Source organism: Camellia sinensis, chromosome 5, assembly GCF_055761805.1.
Source record: "Camellia sinensis isolate YWXY chromosome 5, ASM5576180v1, whole genome shotgun sequence".
NCBI classification, from domain to species: domain Eukaryota; kingdom Viridiplantae; phylum Streptophyta; class Magnoliopsida; order Ericales; family Theaceae; genus Camellia; species Camellia sinensis.
Genome location: NC_138965.1, coordinates 186,024,975 through 186,049,117, shown reverse-complemented (window position 1 = coordinate 186,049,117; position 24,143 = coordinate 186,024,975). Strand labels below are relative to the sequence as shown.

The 24,143-nt window shown below is 36.9% G+C and overlaps 2 protein-coding genes across 2 annotated transcripts; both read left to right on the top strand.

The window, feature by feature from the left end:
• The first annotated feature begins 1,308 nt into the window (after window positions 1-1,308).
• Window positions 1,309-2,156, top strand: LOC145791049 (uncharacterized). Its single transcript, XM_082870781.1, has one exon. The coding sequence runs from the start codon at window positions 1,389-1,391 to the stop codon at window positions 1,809-1,811; it is 423 nt and encodes a 140-aa protein (XP_082726907.1). The 5' UTR covers window positions 1,309-1,388; the 3' UTR covers window positions 1,812-2,156.
• Window positions 2,157-9,592: 7,436 nt separating this feature from the next.
• Window positions 9,593-11,781, top strand: LOC145791048 (uncharacterized). The gene is made up of 2 exons (XM_082870780.1): window positions 9,593-10,870; window positions 10,948-11,781. The coding sequence occupies exons 1-2, from the start codon at window positions 10,436-10,438 to the stop codon at window positions 11,662-11,664; spliced, it is 1,152 nt and encodes a 383-aa protein (XP_082726906.1). The 5' UTR covers window positions 9,593-10,435; the 3' UTR covers window positions 11,665-11,781.
• Window positions 11,782-24,143: the final 12,362 nt, after the last annotated feature.

The window sequence follows — 24,143 nt, the reverse complement described above, 5'->3', positions numbered from 1 at the left end:
TCCCAAACCAAACTTTTTAGCCCAGGCTAAAATAGCCAAAAAAATCAAAAAGCCAAAAAGCCAACCCACTTCCCAAACGGAGGCTAACTAATTCAAACAATGCCCTCAAATTCAGGTGAATGACTAGAAGGGCTCCAGGCCCATACAAAAATAACTACACTGGAGAATTTTTACCTGAAAACGTGCAACATACACCATCTCTGTATTTTTCTAACCCACTTTTTGATTAAACGAGCACTCTCTCTCTCTCTCTCTCTCCCTCACACACTAAACAAATGAAATTATTTGTAAATTGTATCAATTTTGTTTATTTATTTTCTATCATTTCTCTTGAAAGGCTCCTTAAGGTAAGTCCATATGACTTCAACTAGGGAGATGTTATTCTATATTTTTTTTTACGGTATTGTTGCAAGATTAAAATGATCACATCAAATTCATTTAATTATAGAAACTTACAAGTGACTTTAATAAGATGAGATTAATAGGGGTGTTTGACAAAGGTTTTTATCAGTTTTTTAGGTTGAAATTTATAAAATGATAAAATAAGTTAAAATAGTTAATAAGATAAAATATCACATCAAATTTATAATTATTTTATTTTATATTTTTAAAAACATCACATTTAATTAAGAAAAAATCTAATTCAGTGTGTTTGGTTTAAGTTTTCTAGATTAAATTTTTTGAAAATTGGCTTTTTTAATTTTCGTGTTTTTTTTTTTGTTTTTAGTGCATATTTTTTAAATTTTAAATATTTTTTTTACTTTTTCAGATGCATCTTACTTAGATGTACCTAAAAAATAAAAAAATTGCGAAAAAATATTTGAAAAAATTAATAAATACATAAAAATATAAAAAATGTACTGAATTCTTATATTTTTTTTTATATTTTTGGTATTTAGTAAATTTTTAAAAGATTTTTTTTGTAATTTTTTTACTTTTTAGGTGTATTTATGTTAGGTGTGTCTAAAAATAAAAAAATTTCTTAAAATATTAAAAAAAATCAGTAAAAACAAAAAAAACACGAAAAATAAAAAAATAAAATTTTCTGAAAAATATTTTTTGAAAAGTAAAAACAAACAAAGTGATTATCTTTTCAAACACAAAAATTTTAATCTATTAAAACAACTAAAAATTAAAATAATCAATTAAAATAATAACATTTCAAACATACACAAATGTCACAATAATTTTTCCTTATAATAGGGCCATTTCCACACTCAACTCACTTTCTGACATATAAATTTTTTTTGACATATAATAGGGTCATAAATTTTTCATAATCAATTTCATGAAAGTTTTTTCATGATCCCTATCTTTTGTCTATAAATTTTTCCCCTCTCCTCACTCTGTCTGTCTACCCTGTCTCTATCTCCTCACTTCTCACAAACATGGCTGCTCCAAAACCCAACCAACTCCTCTACACCCTCATCCTCCTCTCCATAATTCTCAATTTTCCGGTAGCCACTATCTCCCAAGAGTGCCCATACCCATGTTATCCGCCACCAACAGGCACCGTAAACAACCCAACGCCGCCGTCAACCATCGAGACTCCGCCCTCCCAAACAGCGTCATACCCACCTCCACCTGCCTTTTTTTACCCTCCACCAAGTGGTTATTTACCATTCTCACCACCCTTTATTGGCAACGCCCCTCCACCACCTGACCCTATTGTGCCATGGTTTCCATACTACTACAGAAAGCCTCCTCATCAGTCTGATCAATCATCATCGTCCACTGCTCTTCAAGGGTCAACGGTCACGATTTCCATAGCCTATTTTTTTGGTTTTCTTGGGTTTTTTCTTATTTTGTAGATTTTGATGTAGCTAAGGTGTTATATGGGTATGTGAAAGTATGGTTAGGAATTACAGATGAATGTTAAAATTATGGTCAGAAGTTATGGAGAAAGAGGCTTTTTTTTTAAATTTATTTATTTGTAAGGGGTCTTTTGAGATCTCTCACAAAAAATTGATTATGATCGGCTTATAATCAGCTTTTAATCAAAAAAACGGATTATAATTATCTTTTCAAAATAGCCCTAAAAATAGCCCTAGCACGATGATGGTAGCTCCAAGAATCTGACTTTTTTGTTCGGTGTGGATAGCTTTTTCCCTTTGGCTTTGCTTTTGATTATTTGAATTTTCAAATCATTTTGATTACATCGCCTGTGTTTGGAGGAGTATGGGATGGATCACTCAGGAATTTGAAAGTTTTGGATTCCATGCCTTTCTATTCTTTTATTTAATTTTATACTGTTTGTTTGGGTTATGAATTTAGATTAAAAAAAATGAAAAAAAAAATTTATGTTTTATTCATTTTTGTGTCACTTTTTATCCCCTTTTTTATATATAAATTTATAATTCAAATGCAATTTTAATATTTTGAAATGTTTTAATTACATCCCCTGTTTGAATGATTCTATGTACTGTTTTGTGGCTTGCCATTTTGTTTCATATGATCCCATAGGATGATTTCAATATTTAATTTTAATTGAATATTTAATTCATATACTTTGTTTCATGCCTATTAATCTTAAGTCATCGATTTCTTGCTGTTATAATTTTGGTGGGACTGGGATGAGGAGCTCTTATGATATAAAGGTTTCTATACCCTGATTGCTCTCTCCTATAACTTCATTCAGAAAAAATAATAATAATAATAATAAATAATGCTTAGAAATTATTAGAGATTGGGTAATTTTAATTTTCTTCTGTATTTGTTGACAAGCAAAAATTCAGTGATTAACATCAAGACAATGACCATGTTTACTATTTAAAATGTATGGCAAAAAACTGGACAAGATGATGATGATGGCTTATTTGCTTATTAAAGTATGCTATTTCAAAAAAATGTAATATGTTATTGATTTTTTATTATCATTTTATATTACTGTTTATATAAATCATCATGATTGATTATTTTATTTAGAAATAATTATTAGAGAATCAAAAAAAGTTAATAATATCATGTTATGTATCATGTAAAAAATCTATGTATAAAGGGTTGGGAATACTCTGTTTTTTGTGGTTCAAAAGGAGGGAATGATCCTCTTAATGTTATTCTTGTGTAGGTATTTGCTTAGTTCTTTTTTGCATTTATTAATGAAAATTGTACATTGAATTTTTTTTTTTTTTTTTATTTTATTGAAACATTGAAAGCATTAAACTATTAGATATTGCTCTGATATAGCCATAAGTCAGAATTGCTCTCCAATAGCTCTATTCATTTTTTTTTGTTTATTAATTTTTTTATAATCTACCGCATATATGAGGTGATAAAATTGATCTGGTAGACTAGCCACTGCCTTCTTTTTTTTCTTTTTCTTTTTTTTAAATATATGATAATAACCAATGGCATATTTGTTTAGACAGATGAGATAAGGACTATAATGTAATGGACTATTTGTCTTAAAATAAGTAATTTTTAGATTATTTAGTTAAAAATAATATGTATTTATTTGTATAGGCATTTGCTCTGACTTTAAATAGGGCTGCCGCAAATGGATGGTGGGATTGATCTTCTGAAATTAGTTAGGTTTGTGTAAGCTGGTCCGAACACTCGGTTATCTAAAAAAAAAAAACACTTTATTGCAATTTTCCCAAGTTTATATATATATTGTTTGATTTGGTGAAAATTATTGTATGTATATATATATATATATGTTTTTGTTCAGTATATGATGGAAAGAAAAAATTAATAAAAAAAAATTGGATGGTCAAGAAAAAATATATGATTGGAGGAAAAATATTTTTCAGTTTTTAAATGTGAATAATATTTTTCAATCATAATAATGAGACATACAAGAGTTTTTTTAGTTTCATTGCCATTGCCTCCATCATCACTAATAGATAGATGATCACTTAACTTGTAACATGTGCCTATTAAGAAAATATAAAAGCAAATATTAATGTCAAAGCTCGTAATTTTTTAAAGACGTAATAAAATAAGTCTCATTTTAGGTCAAGTTTAGCTGTCTTAAATAAGTATATATTTTTTATCTTTTTATCTTTTTTTTATCACATCATCTCTCTATTTTTTTGCACGTCTTTTTGTAAAAAGACAAAAAGTACACTTATTTAGGTTATTCTAAATAATTCTTTAATTTTTCTTTTTTGTTTTGAACACCACAAATATAGATATATATATATATATATATATATATATTAAGTAGGAAAGTTATTTACACGGCGGACCCATGCAATTCCGGCACTTCCATTCTCCAACCTCCATGATCCATCCACAACAAATTTGAAATCCTAAAACTCCACGTCATGAGGAATAGAATTTAGCAGGATACATGAATGATTTAAATGGGATTATGAAGCACTCAAGATTGAATCCAGTGAGATATTACTCTCTTTAGATTCTTGTACCCCCATCCTCATATCAAAAGAAAAAAAATAAATCTTGTGTGAGAGCATTAGTTTGATGGCAATTTAAGAAAGGGTGGTCAAAAAGTGAAATGTTTCCTTGTTTCCAAATGACCCCCAACAGAGCAACAACCTGTCAAGTAAATTCTTCATCCTTCACCTCTCTTCTCCATTGATCAATCCATTCATTAATTTAAAACATCAAAACAATATTAAACCACCATCACTGCCACCATCCACACGCATATACCATAACCATTAGCACCATCATTTTAGAGTCACAATTAAATACATGAAATAATGAGAGCATTACTTTTAAAACAATATATATTACTGTAATTGTTAAGACATTTTTCAAATTAACGAGCAATTATTATTATTATTATTATCATTATCAAATTACACCCTTTCTAAAGAAAATTACTTCTCAGTGATATTGTCAACAAATTATTGCAGATTAGTTGAAAATTTTAAGAATTTAATTATTAATTTCTATAAATTCTATCATTGATATTGTGGGGAAGTATTTTATGAATGACGCCACGTGGCCGAGATGGCTCCGAGATGTCGGTTATGGTGCCACATAGGCGAGTCATAATTGCCGAGATGATCGCGGTATTGCCGAGGTTCGATGCAGTAATACCGGGATTATGGAATATCAGAATAAGAGACAAGAGTCCTAGATAGGAGAGAGCTCTTTGTCAGAATAAGAATAAGGCTCTTAAGAAGTTTATCCATATCTAACTGAGAGTTCAAGATGAGTATTGTGCTTAAGTCCTATAAAGTGAGACTTCTAGGGGACTAAGGCATTGTTGGCTATAAAGGTGAGGCATCCCGTTGGTATAAGGTATGTTTTAATTTGTGCATTGAGTACTTGTGTGAGATCTTTTGAGAGATTATTTAACTGTCTTGATCGTCAAAGTGTTCCCAGGTGGAAAAACCACCTTGGTATTCTCATTTTCTTGTTGGCAAGTAATTGGCTTAATCTATTTTGTCGCATGCTCTCCAACTAAATTCCTTGTTTGATTGTGTGGTTGAAAATCAACACCCTAGATATGTAATTATCTGGGGTAAATTACAAATACACCCCCTAAAATTTGATTAAAATCGAAATCATCCCCTGTGGTTCTGGAAATTATATTTTACCCCCTGAGATTTCTAATTTCATAACAAATCTCTCTTTTTATTAATAAATCATCAAATCAATTAACAATTTTTAATGATATTATAAATATGTTTTAATTAATAATTTAGGTAATTTTATTATTGTATAGGAAAATAATTATGAATTTCTTTTTTTTTAGTTAATTCTGTTAAATAAAAAAATTTAACAAGGAGATATTTCTAATTTTTTAAAGGGAAAATTGGTTTAAGATCTCTCTCCCACTTTTCATAATGAAAGAGATCCACAAAATTATTTTTTGATGTCTAAGGTCCCTAAACATATATCAGAGAAATTTGACTGGGTTTGATTCTCTTCCTCAAAACCTCATTGCCCGATTCTTCTCTCTCTAGCAGAACCTCCCAATCTTTTTCTCTTCCTTTTTTTTTTCTCTGTACTTTCTAGATCTCTCAACCTGATTTCATGGATCTATAAACCTACCCACCTGCATTGTTGTCTTTCGTCTAGGGTTTACGAGCCATATGCTTCGTTCGCCATTTTCGCTCTTTTGAAGCCATGCAATTGCTTGCTTCGAGCAAAGGAGCTGATTATCAACTCCGCCGTTGCTGCCAGCAGGAGCTACATTCGTTTACATATATACTTTAGAATTGAGAGTTGTAAAGCCGTAATTATTGATTTTTGGTGAATAGTGTTAACTTTTTAACTTTTTGAGTAACTTTTTGACTTTTTGACTTTTTTTGGACTTGCTAAACTTGGCCTAAATATTATGGTACTTCAAATCTTATTTAAGATTTTTTGAACTAATAAATCCTATTTAGTAAAACTAATAATATTATTAGTTTTGTTTAATTTTTAAAATTAAGAATATTATCAATGTTACATAATAATGTTCTAGATAATTGTTTCACTAATTGATGGGAAAAAATAGAGCACGAGATTAAATATTTTTGTCCTTCCACGTATTGGTTTGATTCAACTATCCAATAAAATCGAAAATATTAACAGTTTTTTTCAATTTTAAAACTGACAACTTTATCAGTTTTTTCTTTTTTGAAGTTTTTTTTTTTTTTTTTTTCAATTTTGCATATCAATGTTCCATCATCATGCTCCTTCATATACACAAAATTTTCAGTTTTGCACCAAAAAATAATTAAATTTTTTCAATTTTTTTTTTGCACTTAATTTTTTTTTTTCAATTTGAAAGTTGATGTTTTAAAGTTTTGAAAATTAAAATAAATGTCAAATCATCATGTTCATTTACAGATAATCATAAATGATGAACAATTATTGTTTAAAAAGTAATTCCGACTATTAAAAATGAGACTTGAAAATCTAAAAAATCTTAGTTAGGACTTAATGAAATATAAGTTTATAAATTAAAACTTGTGTGTAAATGTCTCATAAAATTCATATACAAAAAATACTATAAAAATAATATAGTAATAGTGTTTTTAAAATTAAGTGACTTTAATGAGATTTTTTATTTGAAATAAATCAACACACACATCTGCTAGTATATGAAGGGAGGACACATCAAAGTCCCAATCAAATAAGGTGTATAACGAGTAATGATGCATAACTTTTATTTGAGAGTTTTAAATGAAACTTTAATAAGGTGTAAGAGAGGGCGCGTAGTGAGAGATAAAGAAAGAATTGTTGACTCCACCGTCACAAAAATATTTTTTATATCATTAGTATTATAAGAAAATTCTCAAATTAAAAGTCTAAAACATTATTGATAACAATGACCATGACCATGATGGCAGGTGCTTCATCTTAATTTTGACAGCCAAACCTATGCATACCATATTTTTTGAGGTCATATATCATATTCAATAGTAATCACTATCATTCAACGTCTAGCTGTAGACAACAAAAGATGGCTACATTGATGTCTACTATTTTTTGTCATTGCCTTAAATAAATAAATAAGAAATTAAGACAACTGTGTGTCCAGTATCACAAAAATTATACTCACTATTTAAATAAAGGGAAAATGGATTGTAAATTCACCTATAAGGCATTAGAATTAAGGATTGATCTTTGGAACACTAGTAGTGAGCATCACTGTACGGGGAAGAAATAATTCTCCTCGTATAATCCTGTTGACTAAGCCCACGCTCCTCCGTACGATGTCGCTTTGTCACCTGAAAACACAAACGTGAGCTAGCCGGCGGGTGTGTGCCGGAAACCTCTCTGATGCCTAAGTCAGAAAACTTGACAAATAGACAAAGCTCAATGTGTTCAGAAAGCAAAATTGTGTGTTGTATTATGTTACCTCCTCCAAGGTGATGCTTGTGAGCTTTTATAGGTTTCGAGTGGCATAATCGTAGTAGGACTTTTATTTCTCCATGCAGAGTCCTCCTAGGATTCATGCTCCTAAAAGATAATGCTTATCTTTTTACACCCCCCCACTGCTTAAACCAAGTGGAATGGTCTTCACCATGGCCGAACTATCATCCGATCGAGATAAACCTGGCTATGCTGAGCCACAAAGTAAGCCGAACTATCCTTAGTTCGGCCCTTCCGCTTATATTTCCTTATCTCGGTTCTCACTTGTTCAACTCATGGTGTGCTTGGACCGAACCAACGACTTTGACCGGTATAACTCCAAAACCGGTATACCTCTAAAGCCGGTATAAATTCAAGAACGATGTACCTTCAAGACCGATCTAACTTCAAGTTGCTCCTGGACCGAAGTAGCTTAACAATTCACGAGCCGAAATAACTTCATCTCTTTTGGCCGAAGTAACTTTATCTCCCTTGGGCCTGAGTAACTTTTCGGCCCTTTTTACTCAGTCTGTCATACTTTGGGCCATAAAGTCCATCTCATAGCTCGGCCCAATTTTCACTCAAAATTACCCTCTCAATTACCCCTTAATTCCATCTGCACAGCATGATTGGGATTACCAAGTGTCCAGCCGAGCCAAATGTTTTCAAGCCTTTCCAGCCGAACTAAAACATCGTTTTAGCCTCTCCAGCCGAGCTTATTTTCACTCCGGCCCTAATTGTTCGGTCAAAACGTCTCTTCAATCACTGACTGTAACGCTTCACTTTCCAATGACACGTGGCAGGTTCTGATAGGCTGTGAGCTGTTATCACGCCGCCCTCGTACTTGGAAATTTTTGAACAGTCCCGCCCCTTTTTGCCTCTTTTTCTCTCTCCTCTTTCACAAAACAACCTTTCTATTCTTGAATCATTCACTTTCCATTCTTCATCTTCTCTCTCTGTGCTCTTGCTGTTCTTCCGTTGCTTCTGAAGACTGATTTTGCTGCCACTTTCCCATCTCCATATCCCTCTTCTTCAACCTGGTAAGTAAACTCATTTTGCTTCCTTTGTTTTGCTTTCGTATCTGTTCTATGTATTTTGTTTACCGTATTTTTTGCAAAACATTTTCTTCCATTTTTGCTTCGCTTCTATACTTTTATGAAAAAATATTAGCAGAACCCATGCGTGTATGAACTTCTGTAGAAAACTAGTCTTAGATCCAAAATTAGGTAGCAACCGAACTAGGATACTGTTTGTCCTATATAGGTAGATCATTGTAGTCAATAGCCGAACTAGAACTTGAATAAATAACGAAAGTTTCAATGAGTCACCAACTCCTGATTCACTTTAGCCGAAATAAGATCACCGAGGTTTGAACATATTAAGCTAGGAACCTCGGTTCTCAACCGAACTAAGCTTTTGGGGCTAAGCCAGCTTTCTTAGTTTCTAAACCGAACCCAAAAAACTGCCCCTAGAGGCTCAACCGAAGTAACTTTATTCATACTTCAACCGATTTAGGCCTTTGGGGCTAAACCAGCTTTCTTAGTTTTTTAGACCGAACTCAGAAAGCTGCCCCTAGACGATGAACCGGTCTAACAAGCAACCTGCTCAAACCGAGCTACCAAACCTTTTGACGAACCGAGGTAGAACCAGTTTTTAAGGCCGAAGTAGGGCTCTTGTACCTTGCTTTTAATTTGTAGCACGGTCCAATGATCTGTGCTTAACCCCTTTGTTTTCTACTTTGCAGACTTAGGCTGCCCAGGCACTCCCGCGTGTGCTCAACCGAGCTACTGAGCACAACTTTTGCACCGATCTAACTTATCCTTAATTTATACCAGAAATGGGTAAGTATAGGTATCTAGTAGATACTCCGGGCGGTTTAGCCGAATTCAGGAAGGACTATAACATACCTGATGATGTCCACTTGACCTTAGCCAAAAAAGATGTCATCCCATGGGATAATGAGGGCTTTGTCCCCTTCACCCTTTTATCCATTATAGAAACCAGACTACGGTTTCCAGTCCAACCATTGATCTGTGAATTTCTCAGGCAGACCAGATTATGCCCTACCCAACTGTCCACCAATTCATATCGCATCATTATGGAAATAGCCGCACTGAACCACCAAGCCGAACTAAACCTTGGCCTGGCCGAAATCTTCCACCAATATTCCATCGGCTCAAAAGAAGATGGGTGGGTTTATTATCTTAGAATACGTCGCCGCCGAGAGAAGATAATTAAATATACACCGGACAAAGATTTAAACGACGATGATTTTTTCTGGGTCTCTGGGAACTTTGAGGATTTTCAAGCCCAAATTCCTGGCCGACCTATAAATTGGAAGAAAGGAGAGCCCGGTAATTTAACTTCGGTTATCTTTCTTGCATATATATATTTTTTTATTTCGGCTTGTTAGTCTATCAACCGAACTAACAGTTCTTCTTTCGCAGATTCCGCCCACCTCCACTCCTTATACAGCTATCCTAACCTTGCGATTTTGCGAGCTGCACTACGGCTTAAAGAAAGGAGTTGGGCTAAGCTTCTAAACTTTGAGCCGACCTACCGGTACAGCGGTCGCCGAAAAGCCAGAGTAACTGACTTTCTTCTCGAAGACGCCCCAGAGCCGAACCCAAACTTGCCGCAAATAAGATTAATTCCATTAACAGCTGAAGAAGAAATGGCCAAGAAGAACAGACTAAGGGCACTTCTGACCGAGGCAAACCGGCCCGAAGTACCGTTGCCAAGCCAAACGCAGCCTGCCGTTGTGGCCCTCCCCTCTCAACAGCCATCTTCATCGCGCCGAACCAAACGCGCTCGAACCACTGAGTCTGAACCAAGTTTGGTTGACGAAGATGAGACTGCTATTCCACCGATCCTGCCACCGAGCCCCCAACCGGAGCCCACTAACCGAACTACCACCAGCTGGGCACCGAAACTTACTTTTAACAACCGAGACGTCCTAGATGCTGATTCGGTTGTCGCTGAAAAAGATCACCAGCTGGCCTTTAGTCTGGCCAAGAGTGTGTGCCTCCCCAAGGATATGGAGCACCACCAAAAGCAGCTAAACACCGAATTAAAGTCCATTCGGTCTGCAACGAAGTCCATGATCCTGGTAGGTAGCTCTGTCCGCTTTTCTGTCTAGTTTTTTAAACTTTTACTTCGGCTCATGAGAAGTCCTTGTTTTTCCAGGCAATTCAGAAAAATTACAATACTCATAAGAAAGTGCTGGAACTCAGAAAAACTACAAGGGAAGCTGTGGCAGAAGCCGAAATGAAGTCGGCCGAGGTAGAAGATATCAAGAAGCAAATGGCCGAACTACAAGCCGAGAACAGCAGACTGACCGGACTAGTTAGTTCGGCCGAGGCAGAAAGGCAGAAGGCTGCCATAGCTCTGAAGGACAAATACCTGCGCGAGCTGGTAAAGCTCGAAAGAAAGAAAGATGCCGAGATAAAAGAGAGCGCGAAGGAAGCCGGCAAACAAGGCTTCAAGAAGGCAGAGGATGCTTATGCCAAGCAATGCAATGCTACCAAGGAGCTGTTCTTCAAGTGTGGCTGGACGGCGGCTGTTGAGAAGCTCGGTCATGATCAACAGACCGAGATCTTCAACCCTCCAGCCTACTTCATACCGAATTCCCTTGCGGAGTATGCAAATGCCATGCAGCAGCAGTTCCTTGAAGGCTCAGATTCTGATGAAGACTCTTCTTCTAAGGATACTTCGGTTGCTAGTGTGGACCAGACAGTTCGGTTGGAGCCCCCGGTGGAAGACCTGACTATTGATCTTCCAGGTGAAACCGTGGTTCCAGCCGAAACCACTCTTCCAACCGTGAGTGAGCTCCCTTCTGAAGCCGGTCTTCATGCTGATGCTGATGCTGCTTTTGATGCCGATATTGAAGAACTTTTCTCTTGATTATGTACTTTTTCTTTTTCTGTTGCTTTTTTATCTTTGTAACCGAACTGTGCCCCTTCTTTGTAATGGCTTTTTAATGAATGAAAAATTTTGCTTGAACTGTTATTCTGGTTTTGATTCGTATGCTTGTATTTGTAATGCCCTCTATTATTTCAACTGCTATTTCGGTTTTAGGTGGTTAACCTATGCTCACTAGCCAACCACTCCTTAGCCGATATAATCACTTCGGCTGAGGAGTATACAGAGTTGGTTTATCCAGCTAACCATTTCTTCAGCCATACCCTTACTTCGGCTGAAGAGTAAAAGGAGTTGGTTCATTCCAGCCAACCACTCTTCAGCCATTCCCTTACTTCGGCTGAAGAGTAAAAAGAGTTGGTTCATTCTAGCCAACCACTCTTCAGCCATTCCCTTACTTCGGCTGAAGAGTAAAAAGAGTTGGTTCATTCCAACCAACCACTCCTTAGTCATTCCCTTACTTCGGCTGAAGAGTACAAGAGTTGGTTTATTCCAGCCAACCACTCTTTAGCCATACCCTTACTTCGGCTGAAAAGTAACAAGAGTTGGTTTATTCCAGCCAACCTCTAAGTTTGTTTTTCCAGCTAACTTAGAATAATATTTGGTTATTCCGACCAAATGTCCTGCAGCCTGGATCCTTATCCTGGGCTTAGGAAGGGTGTTGGTTTATTCCAGCCAACCTCTAAGTTAGTTTTTCCAGCTAACTTAGAATAATATTTGGTTATTCCGACCAAATGTCCTGCAGCCTGGATCCTTATCCTGGGCTTAGGAAGGGTGTTGGTTTATTCCAGCCAACCTCTAAGTTAGTTTTTCCAGCTAACTTAAAATAATATTTGGTTATTCCGACCAAATGTCTTGCAGCCTGGATCCTTATCCTGGGCTTAGAAAGGGTGTTGGTTTATTCCAGTCAACCTCTAAGTTAGTTTTTCCAGCTAACTTAGAATAATATTTGGTTATTCCGACCAAATGTCCTGCAGCCTGGATCCTTATCCTGGGCTTAGGAAGGGTGTTGGTTTATTCCAGCCAACCTCTAAGTCAGTTTTTCCAGCTAACTTAGAATAAAATGCTCGCAACGTACCTAACCTTTACTAAAGCTAATTTTGACAAAGAACAACTTGTGCTGAAAAAGAATTGCTTGTTTTATTGAAGAAAGAAAAAATTACATGTTTGAAAAAGAAAAGCTAAAAATAAAATAACTTGAGATTGGCCGTGTTCCATGGCCTAGGAATTGCTTTGCCATCCTTGTCTTCTAGGTGGTATGCCCCTTTGCCTGCTAACCCAACCACCTTGTAAGGACCTTCCCAGTTTGGCCCTAACTTGCCGTCTCCTGGAACCAAGGTGTTTCCCATTACTTTGCGCAATACCCAATCGCCGATCTTGAATTGTCTTGGATGCACCTTTTTGTTGTATTTTCTGATTAACTCTCGTTGGTATGCGGCGATGTGAACCAATGCTCTTTCTCTTCTTTCTTCTGCAAGGTCAAGTTCCAATGTTATGGACTCTCCATTCAAGTCTGGATCAAAATTTTCGCTTCGAATTGTGGGGAGGCCAACTTCCAGTGGGATTACTGCTTCCATTCCGTAGGCTAAGGAAAATGGTGTTTCTCCTGTTGATCGCTAAGGTGTGGTGCGGTAAGCCCATAAAACATGAGAAAGTTCATCCGCCCACTTGCCTTTTGCCTTTTCTAGCCTTTTCTTTAGTCCATCCAGGACGACTTTATTTGATGCTTCTGCTTGCCCATTTGCTTGAGGATATGCCGGTGTAGAATTGTAGAATTCTATCTTGTATTCTTCACAAAAGCTTCTGAAGATTCTGCCGTCGAATTGTGTGCCATTGTCTGAGATTAGGGCTTTTGGTATGCCAAATCGAGTGATGATGTTTTGCCAGACGAACTTCTTCACATCTTTTTCTTTGATTGATGCCAATGCTTCTGCTTCAACCCACTTTGTGAAGTAGTCTGTTGCTGCGAGAAAGAACTTCCTGCCGCCGGGTGCTGTTGGAAGTGGTCCTACTATGTCTAAGCCCCACATTGCGAAAGGCCATGGGCTAGTCAATGGTAGGAGTTCTCTAGCTGGTTGATGTATTTGATGTGCAAATTTCTGGCATTTTTCGCACTTCTTCACATATTTCTCTGAGTCTGCCTGCATGTATGGCCACCAATAACCTTGCGAAATGGCCCTGTAGGCTAGTGACCTTCCTCCTTGATGGCTTCCGCACACCCCTTCGTGTATTTCGAACAAGAATGCTTCTACTTTGCTGGGATGAACGCACTTTAGGTAAGGCCCTGAGAATGACTTCTTGTATAATGCCAGAGATGGAGATAGCCAAAATCGTTGTGATTTCGCCCTTATTCTGTTGGCTTCTTTTTTTTCTTCTGGTAGGATGCCGTCTTTTAGAAACAGGATGATGGGATCCATCCAAGAGGGGCCTAATTCTGCGCAACATACTTCTTCTGCTTCGGGATCTTCTATGCTTGGTCTTGGTAAATAGTCGATCAGTAGTGGATGAGGTATGGAGGAATCTGCCATTGAGGCGAAGCCTGCTAGTTCGTCTGCTATGCTGTTTTCCTCCCTGCCGATTTGCTCTATCCTTACTACTTCAAATTTCTTGATCTCTGTTCTGACCAACTCTTGGTACTTGGCCATCCTGTCATCCTTCGCTTCATAGTCGCCAGAAATTTGATTTACCACCAGTTGTGAGTCGCTGTAAACCATTAGTTCAGTGGCCTTCATGTAGTATGCTGATTTGAGTCCTGCAAGAAGCGCATCATACTCCGCTTCGTTGTTTGATGCTGGGAAACCAAGGTTGATTTCTTGCTCTACAACCAGGCCGTCTGGGGAGATGAGGACTATGCCAAGCCCTGCACCATGCCGGTTGGATGCTCCATCCACAAAGAGCTTCCACATCTCCCCAACGAACAACTTCCAGCACGTGGAGGGGTCAGATGATGTCGTGGGGTCAAGGATGGTGTTTTCTTCAAGGTTCATGTTTGTTGTCTGCCCTTCGTTATCTGATTGTACTGTTGGTGAATCTTTGTTTGTTTCTTCCTTATTGTCCTTAGTTTGGTCTGCCTTGGAGTTTGACTGAGTATCTTCTACTAGGGGTTGCGCTATTCCGGCGTCAACTTCCGTCCCTAGTTCGGTTGTGTCAGTTAGGTCGACTGGGCAGATATGATGACTTCCAGGAGTAAACTCTGCGATGAAGTCTACCAAAGATTGGGCTTTTATTGCGGTCCTGGGTTGGAACTTGATGTCGAATTGTCCCAACTCTACTGCCCACTTCAAAATTCGCCTAGAAAAGTTTGCCCTTTCAAACAAAGCTTTTAGTGGGAAAGCTGTGAGGACGACTATGGTGTGGGCGTGAAAGTAGTGTGTCAATTTTCTGGAGGCCATCATCAAGGCTAATGCCAATTTTTCTAATGGAAAATACCTCGTTTCGACTCCCAGCAATGTCTTGCTGACATAATAGATGGGCAGGTGTTGGATTCCTTCTGCACGTACCAACACTGCGCTGACTGCGTGCTGAGAGACTGCCAGGTACAAGAAGAGCTCTTCACCAGGTATTGGGGTAACAAGCAGAGGTGGGGAAGACATGTATTCCTTCAAGCTTTCCAGAGCTTGGTCACATTCTTCATCCCACTCAAACTTGGCCTTCAAAGCTTAAAAGAATGGTCGTAGTCTGTATGATGATCTGCTTATGAACCGATTGAGCGCAGCTGCCATGCCTGTGAGATGCTGCATTTCTTTGACTGAGTTTGGTCTCTCCAACTCTTGGATTGCTTTGATCTGGGAGGGGTCTGCTTCTATACCCCGGTTGGTCACAAGGAAGCCCAAGAATTTGCCGGATCCTACACCGAACGCACACTTGGATGCATTGAGGCGCAACTTGTGTTTCTTCAAGACTTCAAACATTTCTCCCAAGTCCCTAAGATGATCATTCTCATCCTTGCTTTTGACCACCATGTCGTCGATGTAAGCCTCCATTGTTCTGCCTAACAATGGTTCAAACATCTTGGTGACCATCCGTTAGAATGTCGCCCCTGCGTTCTTTAGGCCAAAAGGCATGACCTTGTAGCAGTACAATCCCCTTGGTGTTGTAAAGGATGTGACCTCCTGGTCTGGTTCATGCATGGCGATTTGGTGATAGCCTCTGTATGTATCCAGAAAGCTAAGTCGGTTGTGCCCTGCCGTCAGGTCCACTAGTTGATCTATCCGGGGTAGAGGAAAGCTGTCTTTTGGGCACGCCTTGTTGACTGTTTTGTAGTCGACGCAGACTCGCCATTTGCCATTTTTCTTTGGCACTACGACTGTGTTGGAGATCCATCTTGGGTAGTGCACTTCTCTAATTGCTCCTGCTTCCAGCAGGTTGCCTACTTCTTCCGCCACTATTTCGGCGTGGTGGAGTGCCGATCTGCGTGTGCGTTGAATGACTGGTCTGGCGGATGGGTGGACATTGAGTTGGTGACTGATGAAGTTTGGATCAATGCCTGGCATGTCGTAGGGCGTCCAGGCAAACACTTCGATGTTAGAGGTCAAGAATTCCAAGACCTCTAATCTCTCAGCGCTGGACAACGATGAGCCAAGCAAGAAGAACTTATCCGGGTTCTTCTCATCTATTTTTACTTCCACCAAGTCCTCCACCGCTTTCTGATCAGCCTCTTTACCGACGTCCGTGAATAGTTCATTACTTTTAGGTTCCTCCACCGAATGAACGTATCCTTTGGCAGCGCGGCTACCATTTACTGTGGCGAAACATTGTTTTGACATGATCTGATCTCTATAGACTTCTTCAATTATACCGGTGTCGTTGGGGAACCGTATTACCTGATAGTAGGATGACGCCACCGAACGCATGGCGTGCAGCCATGTTCTGCCCAAGATGATGTTGTAAGTGGAGGGGACCTTCAATACCCAGAACTCCACTTGTTTTGTTACGCTTCCTGCTCTGACTGGAAGAATTATTTTGCCGACGTGCCACTCTGGCATGGAGTTGAATCCAATTAGGGGAGAAACTGCAAGCGCCAAGTCTTTGTCTTGTAGCTTCAGTTGTTTAAATGTGTCGTAGTACATGATCTCACATGAACTACCCTGGTCAATCAGAATCCGCTTGACGTCAAAATCCTTGACTCGAAGAGTGACGACCAGAGCATCATTGTGAGGACAATATATTCGATCCAAGTCTTTATCCGAAAAAGTCATAACATTTGTTGCCTCTGTCTTCCCCTTCTTGATGGCTGGTTGGGCACTTAGCACCTCTCTAAAGTGCTCAGCCTTCTTGATTGATCCCCTGAGCTCGCATACACGCTCAGGTTCAAAGACTCCATGTATTACATTGATAATGCCTTGAGGTGGGGCGTCGATTGGCATTCCGTTGGGGTTATTGTGATCCTGGGGGGCTGGTTGCGTCCCTCCTTCAATGTATTTATCCAAGTGGCCTGCTGCCACTAATTCTTCCAGGTGTTGTCTCAATGGTGTGCAATTCTCAGTGCGGTGCCCTTTTTCTTTGTGGAAGGTGCACCGCGATCTTTCGTCATAATCCTTCTGGGCTTCTCCTAGCTTAGCTGGCCACTTGACGTAAGGCTCATCTCTTATTTCGCTAAGAATCCGATATATCGGTTTCTTGAACACCGTGGTTATGGCAGTACGGATTCTCAACCATCTTTTATCAGGGTCTTCTCCGTTATCTCGTCTGCCACGTCCGTTTTTGCTCTGACGATCTACTGTATTGACCTTTGCTGAGGTCTTCTTTTCAGGTACTGCGATCGTACTAGATTTTGCTTTGGCACGTGCGCCATCCTCTTCTACCCTGATGTGCTGATGCACTCTTTCCATCAGGGCTTCCATAGTGAGGGGTGGCGTCATGGTAATCGAGTCCCTCAGTCTGTTCCCAACTAGAAGGCCTCTTTTATATTGTGCAATGGCGAGATTGGTGGGGCAGTCCCCAATCTGATTGAATGTTTCCCAGTAGCGACTGTTGTAGGATCTAAGGGTCTGTTTATCCCCCATGTCGATGGAGAGTAACTGGTCGATCTCCACCGGTGTTTTTGTGTTTGTTCGGAACCTTGTTACGAACGCTTCTGCCAATTGAGCCCAGGAGGCTATGCTGCCTTCTGGAAGTTTTTCGAACCAAGTCAAGCCTAGGTCGCCAAGGCTTGATGGGAAGAGTATGCACATTAAGGCCTCGTTTCGTCTGTATACGGCCATGACTTGGCGAAAGTGGCTCAAGTGTGAATACGGGTCCGTCTTCCCTTCATATGTAGTGAATTTCGGTTGAAGGAAGCCTGACGGTAGGGGCGCGTTTTCGATTGTTGGAACAAACGGCGAAGTCTGTAGTCTTGCCAATGCTTTGTCCGTTGGTTCGTAGGCCGGTCGCGGTATTGGCATTCCAACCTCGACGCTTCCATGCGTCCGAGGAGCCAACCGCTGTAAGGCTGAAACTCTATGTGGATCCCTTGCCCTGGCATCCTCCTTGCATCGTGCTTTCTCTTCGAGCACGGTTCGTAAGTCGGATGATCTGGGTAATTCTGTCTGTCTAGATCTGGTTTGGTGCGAATGTGAAAGCCAATATGTGCTTCCTTCAGTGTATGATCTCTCAGATCTCGTCCTCTCATACCTGGAATGACGAGTTTTGAAAGACCAGGATTGAGTGTCGCCTGTCCTGAGGCTTCTGCTGTCTCCTTGCGAGGGTGTAGTATTCCTACTACGATTTTTTGAGTGGCGAGGGGGCGTCTTGTTTTTGCGCCCCTCTCCTGTCGCCACTTCTTTTTTCTTCATCTGGCGCTTCAAGGCTTCCATGTCCGCCGCCATCTTCTTTATTAATTCATCTTGCTCTTTCACGCGATCTTCCAGAGCTTGAGGGTCAATTCTCCGTCTTTGTCTGTCGGGACTCTGAGAATGGGATCGACGGGGGCTGTGAGTCCGTCTCCCCCTAGCATCCCTCCTGGAGGTATGTCTTTGGGGCTCCAAGTCCGCCATGGGAGGGACAGAAGGTAATCCTTCACGCCTTGCGCCCCTTTCTGGAGTTAGTCCGTCGACGGCGGACTGCGGCAATTCTTCAATGTGTGCCATTGAATGTGAAAAGGAGAAGCTTAGTCAAGAGGTTTTGTTCTGTCTGTTTTTCCTACAGACGGTGCCAATTGTACGGGGAAGAAATAATTCTCCTCGTATAATCCTGTTGACTAAGTCCACGCTCCTCCGTACGATGTCGCTTTGTCACCTGAAAACACAAACGTGAGCTAGCCGGCGGGTGTGTGCCGGAAACCTCTCCGATGCCTAAGTCAGAAAACTTGACAAATAGACAAAGCTCAATGTGTTCAGAAAGCAAAATTGTGTGTTGTATTATATTACCTCCTCCAAGGTGATACTTGTGAGCTTTTATAGGTTTCGAGTGGCATAATCCTAGTAGGACTTTTATTTCTCCATGCAGAGTCCTCCTAGGATTCATGCTCCTAAAAGATAATGCTTATCTTTTTACACCCCCCCCACTGCTTAAACCAAGTGGGATGGTCTTCACCATGGCCGAACTATCATCCGACCGAGATAAACCTGGCTATGCTGAGCCACAAAGTAAGCCGAACTATCCTTAGTTTGGCCCTTCCGCTTATATTTCCTTATCTCGGTTCTCACTTGTTCAACTCATGGTGTGCTTGGACCGAACCAACGACTTTGACCGGTATAACTCCAAAACCGGTATACCTCTAAAGCCGGTATAAATTCAAGAACGATGTACCTTCAAGACCGATCTAACTTCAAGTTGCTCCCGGGCCGAAGTAGCTTAACAATTTACGAGCCGAAGTAACTTCATCTCTTTTGGCCGGAGTAACTTTATCTCCCTTGGGCCTGAGTAACTTTTCGGCCCTTTTTACTCAGTCTGTCATACTTTGGGCCATAAAGTCCGTCTCATAGCTCGGCCTAATTTTCACTCAAAATTACCCTCTCAAATAGTAATCACTATCATTCAACGTCTAGCTGTAGACTACAAAAGATGGCTACATTGATGTCTACTATTTTTTGTCATTGCCTTAAATAAATAAATAAGAAATTAAGACAACTGTGTGTCCAGTATCACAAAAATTATACTCCACTATTTAAATAAAGGGAAAATGGATTGTAAATTCACCTATAAGGCATTAGAATTAAGGATTGATCTTTGGAACACTAGTAGTGAGCATCACTGCCTCTTTAATATATAATTTTTTATATATATTATTGTTTTTCCTCTTTCTTGTCTCTGTGTGTTTTGTTTATATTTTAGAAATTCTATTTTTGAGATCTTTCAAATATATCTATATTAAATATGAAATTGTGAAGAAAAAAGAAAATTTTAAAGGTTTGCATCACAATAAGGTATAACTATTTATCATAATTTACTTTTTTATTTTATTTTATTGACCAATAAAATTGCACTCCAGGTGTTCCGGAGTGAGGTCGGGTAGATTGCATATCATCTATTAACTGATCAAACGGGATTTTGGTTAAGAAAATCACATCCATAGCCAACAATCTATGGTTTCAAAATCGACATGAGCGATTTAGGTGGATTGACAGGTGAATACGAATCAAGTGAAAATAATACAGGTGAAACGATTTTGTTGATCGCAATGACTAGTCATTAAAAACACATTAACTGTTATTTGTAGCGCATGGGTCATGTGGAGAAGATTCAACATACACTAATTGAGGCAGGGGATCCCCTCCTTCACCCTATCAAGCAAGAGAGAGGGCAGAGAGTAAGATCTGGTCTCATTCCTCTTTGCCCGCCCGCTGATATACACTCTTGTTATGATGCCCATGGATGTGGGTGGTAATGAATGGATGGAGAATGGCAATGCACACGATCAAATTAAATTTGTTTAGATAAATTTTAAAATTTAAAATTGGATATTGAGATGTAAAAAAAATATTTTAACTAAATAAATAAAAATCAAATTTATTAATTTTATATGTTTGTTTATCTGATTTTTAGGGTTTTTTTTTTTGTTATGTTATAATATAATATATAAGATATAGATAGATATTCACAACTTTCATGAAAAATATTTTCTGATTTTTTGGAGAAGAGAAAAGGCAGGCAAGTTTTAATATTTTTTTTTTTTTTTGGAAATCAGTGAGAGAGATTAGGATAGAAAGATGATGAAATATTTTTGATATATTTCCATTTGAAATTCATAAATTAAAGGATAATTATTATTTCTAAAATAATAAAATAAATAAATCAGTTAATAATTTTTTTTAAATCTATTTTACAAATTGAAAAATCAATAATTTTAGAAAATTAATTAATTTGTCCTATTAAGTGATTTGAAATTTTGATAGAAATACATCAAAAAAATAGATATTTTTATATCTTTTTGAAATTCATATCTAAATTCTTATCTTTTTTATTTTTGTGTGGTTTTTTTTTTCAATTTATTTTAGATAGAGTTGTAGGTTTTTATTTATTTATTTAAAATTTAATTTATCTGTGGTTTCTATTTGTTTTTAATTATTATTATTTAGGTAAGTTATGATGCGAGTTAACTATGTGATAAATATGTGAGTTTTATTGATTTAAAGTATAATAGTGGGAGATATTTTCAAATCAAATTTGTTTAAATAGACTTTATAGATTTTTAAAATTTAAAATTGGATATTGAGAGGCAAAAGAAATATTTTAACTGAATAAATAAAAATCTAATTTATTAATTTTATCTATTTGTATATCTGATTTTTAATTTTAATTTTTTTTGTTATGTTATAATATATAAGTTATAAACAGACACTCACAACTTTCATGAAAAATATTATCTGATTAAGGAGAGAAAAGGAATGCAAGTTTTATTTTTTTAAAAAAAAAAAATTGGTGAGAGAGATTATGATGGAAAAATTATGAAATATTTATAAACTGAAAGTTCAATAATTTTAGAATGAGAGTTTGGAGCTCTTAAGAGGCTTCTCGTTAGAAATCCCCTTTTTCTTATATAATATACTAGCCTATCACTTGTTCTATGCACGAGATAATTATAGATATTTATATTTGTTTTAGATTTTTTTTAATATATAAATTATGTTTTTCAAGATTTTTTATAAAAATAATTTAACAATCTTATCACTAACCATAGTGTATGGGAGAAGTTAAAAAGGGTACTGCAGTAACTATACACGGATTATATTTATAATTATTTGTATGAGGGGATTTTAAATGTTAATCAGAGAATTTTGACTAAATCAATAAATGCTAAGTTTTTTTTTTTTAAATAAAAAATTTAGAAAATTCAGATTGTGATATTGAAGCTCCCACAGGCCTTGGGGGTTAAAAATCCTCTTTTGCTTAATATATAGTATAGATAGATAGATATAAATATTTTTATTTGTTTTAGATATTTTTTTAATATGCAAATTATTTTTTTTTAGATTTTTTATAAAAATAATTTAACAATCCTATCACTAACCATAGTATATGGGAGAAGTTAAAAATGATACTGCAGTAACTATGAGAGAAGTCAAAAAGGTTAACGGATTGGGAGAAGTCAATAAATACTGAGGTTATTTTTTTTTAATCAAAAAATTAAAAAATTAAGATTGAAATATTAAAACTCTCACAAAATTTGTAGATTAAAAATCACTTATTCCTTATATAATATATAGATATGGATTGCTCTCCAATAGCCCTATTCATTTTATTTATAATCTACCGCATATATAAGGTGATAAAATTGATCTGGTAGGCTCGCCACTGCCCTTTTTTATTATTTAAATATATGATAATAACCAATGGCATATTTGTTTAGCAGAAGTGATTGAGATCTTCTCCGATCACCAATTATATCACCCCCAAACATATGTGGGGTTTGGTGATTGGAGAAGGAGAAGGAAAGAAAAAAAAAAATTAGCCAATCACAACCAGAGGAGGCCGTGGGGGTATCTCTGTGGGAGTCTAAGTCATTTTTCTTTGTTTAGACAGATGAGGTAAGGACTATAATGTAATGGACTATTAATCTTAAAATAAGTAATTTTTAGATTATTTAATTAAAAATGATATATATTTGTTTGTACAGGCAATTGCTCTGGTTTTAAATGAAGTCCTCGCTAGTGGATAATGGGATTGGTCTCCTGAAATTACTCAAGTGGGCATAAGCTAGTTCGGACACTCGGTTATCCAAAAAAAAAACATTTTATTGTAATTTTCCCAACTTTATATATGTGGCAAATTATACTAACAGTCCCTATAGTTTGAAACTTGTGTCACTTTAGTCCTTAACTTTTCAGTTGTGACACATTTGACCCTGAATATTGAATCTTCTTTCAAATAAGGACAATTGAAAATACGATGGGTGGGAACGGGTCGGTTACGGTCATGGAACCTCCAATCTGCCATCCGTCCGTCAAATTGGCGGATTGAAGAAAATTAATCCGCATCCGTCCGTTAATCCGACGGATGTGGATTAAGTGGATTGACATATGGATGCGAATCGGTTTGGCAGTTAAAATTTTATAAATTTTTAACATAATTCAACTTGTGCACTTCCTAAAAAAAAAAAAGTATTACAGTTAAATACTTAAAAAATATTACAATCACTACATGTAGGTCTCTGTATTGCTAAATCTATATCTGTTTTTAAAAACAAAAACCAACCAACACATATTATCTTTTTATTTATTATTTTTAGAGTTAGATTTAAAAATCAAAAAATATAGATAAATAATACATTTATTTTTTTCAATTCAAAAAATATATTCAAATCGAAAACTTTTTTTTAACAGAATATTTAAACTTTTTTTCAATTGAAAACATAAATAGAATATCTAAACAAATTGAAAATACAAAATTTTACAAATTACTACCAGTGCTCGCAGTTTGGCGGTTCGATTGTAGCCAAAGGAATCTCAAATCAGTCATTCGTCTAAAACTAGGCGGATTGAAAAAAATCAATCTGTAACCATCCGTTCGTCATCACATATCCGTCCAAAATGCGGCGGTTCGGTTCAGTTCGGTCTATTTAGACGAATCGGTATATCCGCTACTCATTCCTAGAAAATATCATTGTTTAATTTCAAGGGCAAAATCATCAATTTAATAAAATATAAACTAATTTGACAAAAATAAATGTCAAAAAAGTATTTTAAAATTTTTAAAAATTATTTCTATCCACCAAAGATAAAATTATGTAAAATTGATCAAAATTAATAAAAATTACATGATTAATTTTTAGTAATTAATTTTATATGATCATCATCCAAACACATAATAAAAATTAATTTAGTAAATAAATAAATAAATGTCTAAACGATTTATCAATTTTACATAATTTTATCTTTAGTGGGTAGAAATAATTTTTAAAAATTTAAAAATATTTTTTTGACATTTATTTTTGTCAAATTAGTTTATATTTTATCAAATTGACGATTTTCCCTTGAAAAATCTAATCAATTGTCCTTATTTGAAACAAAATTCAAAATTCAGAATCAAATGTGTCATAATTAAAA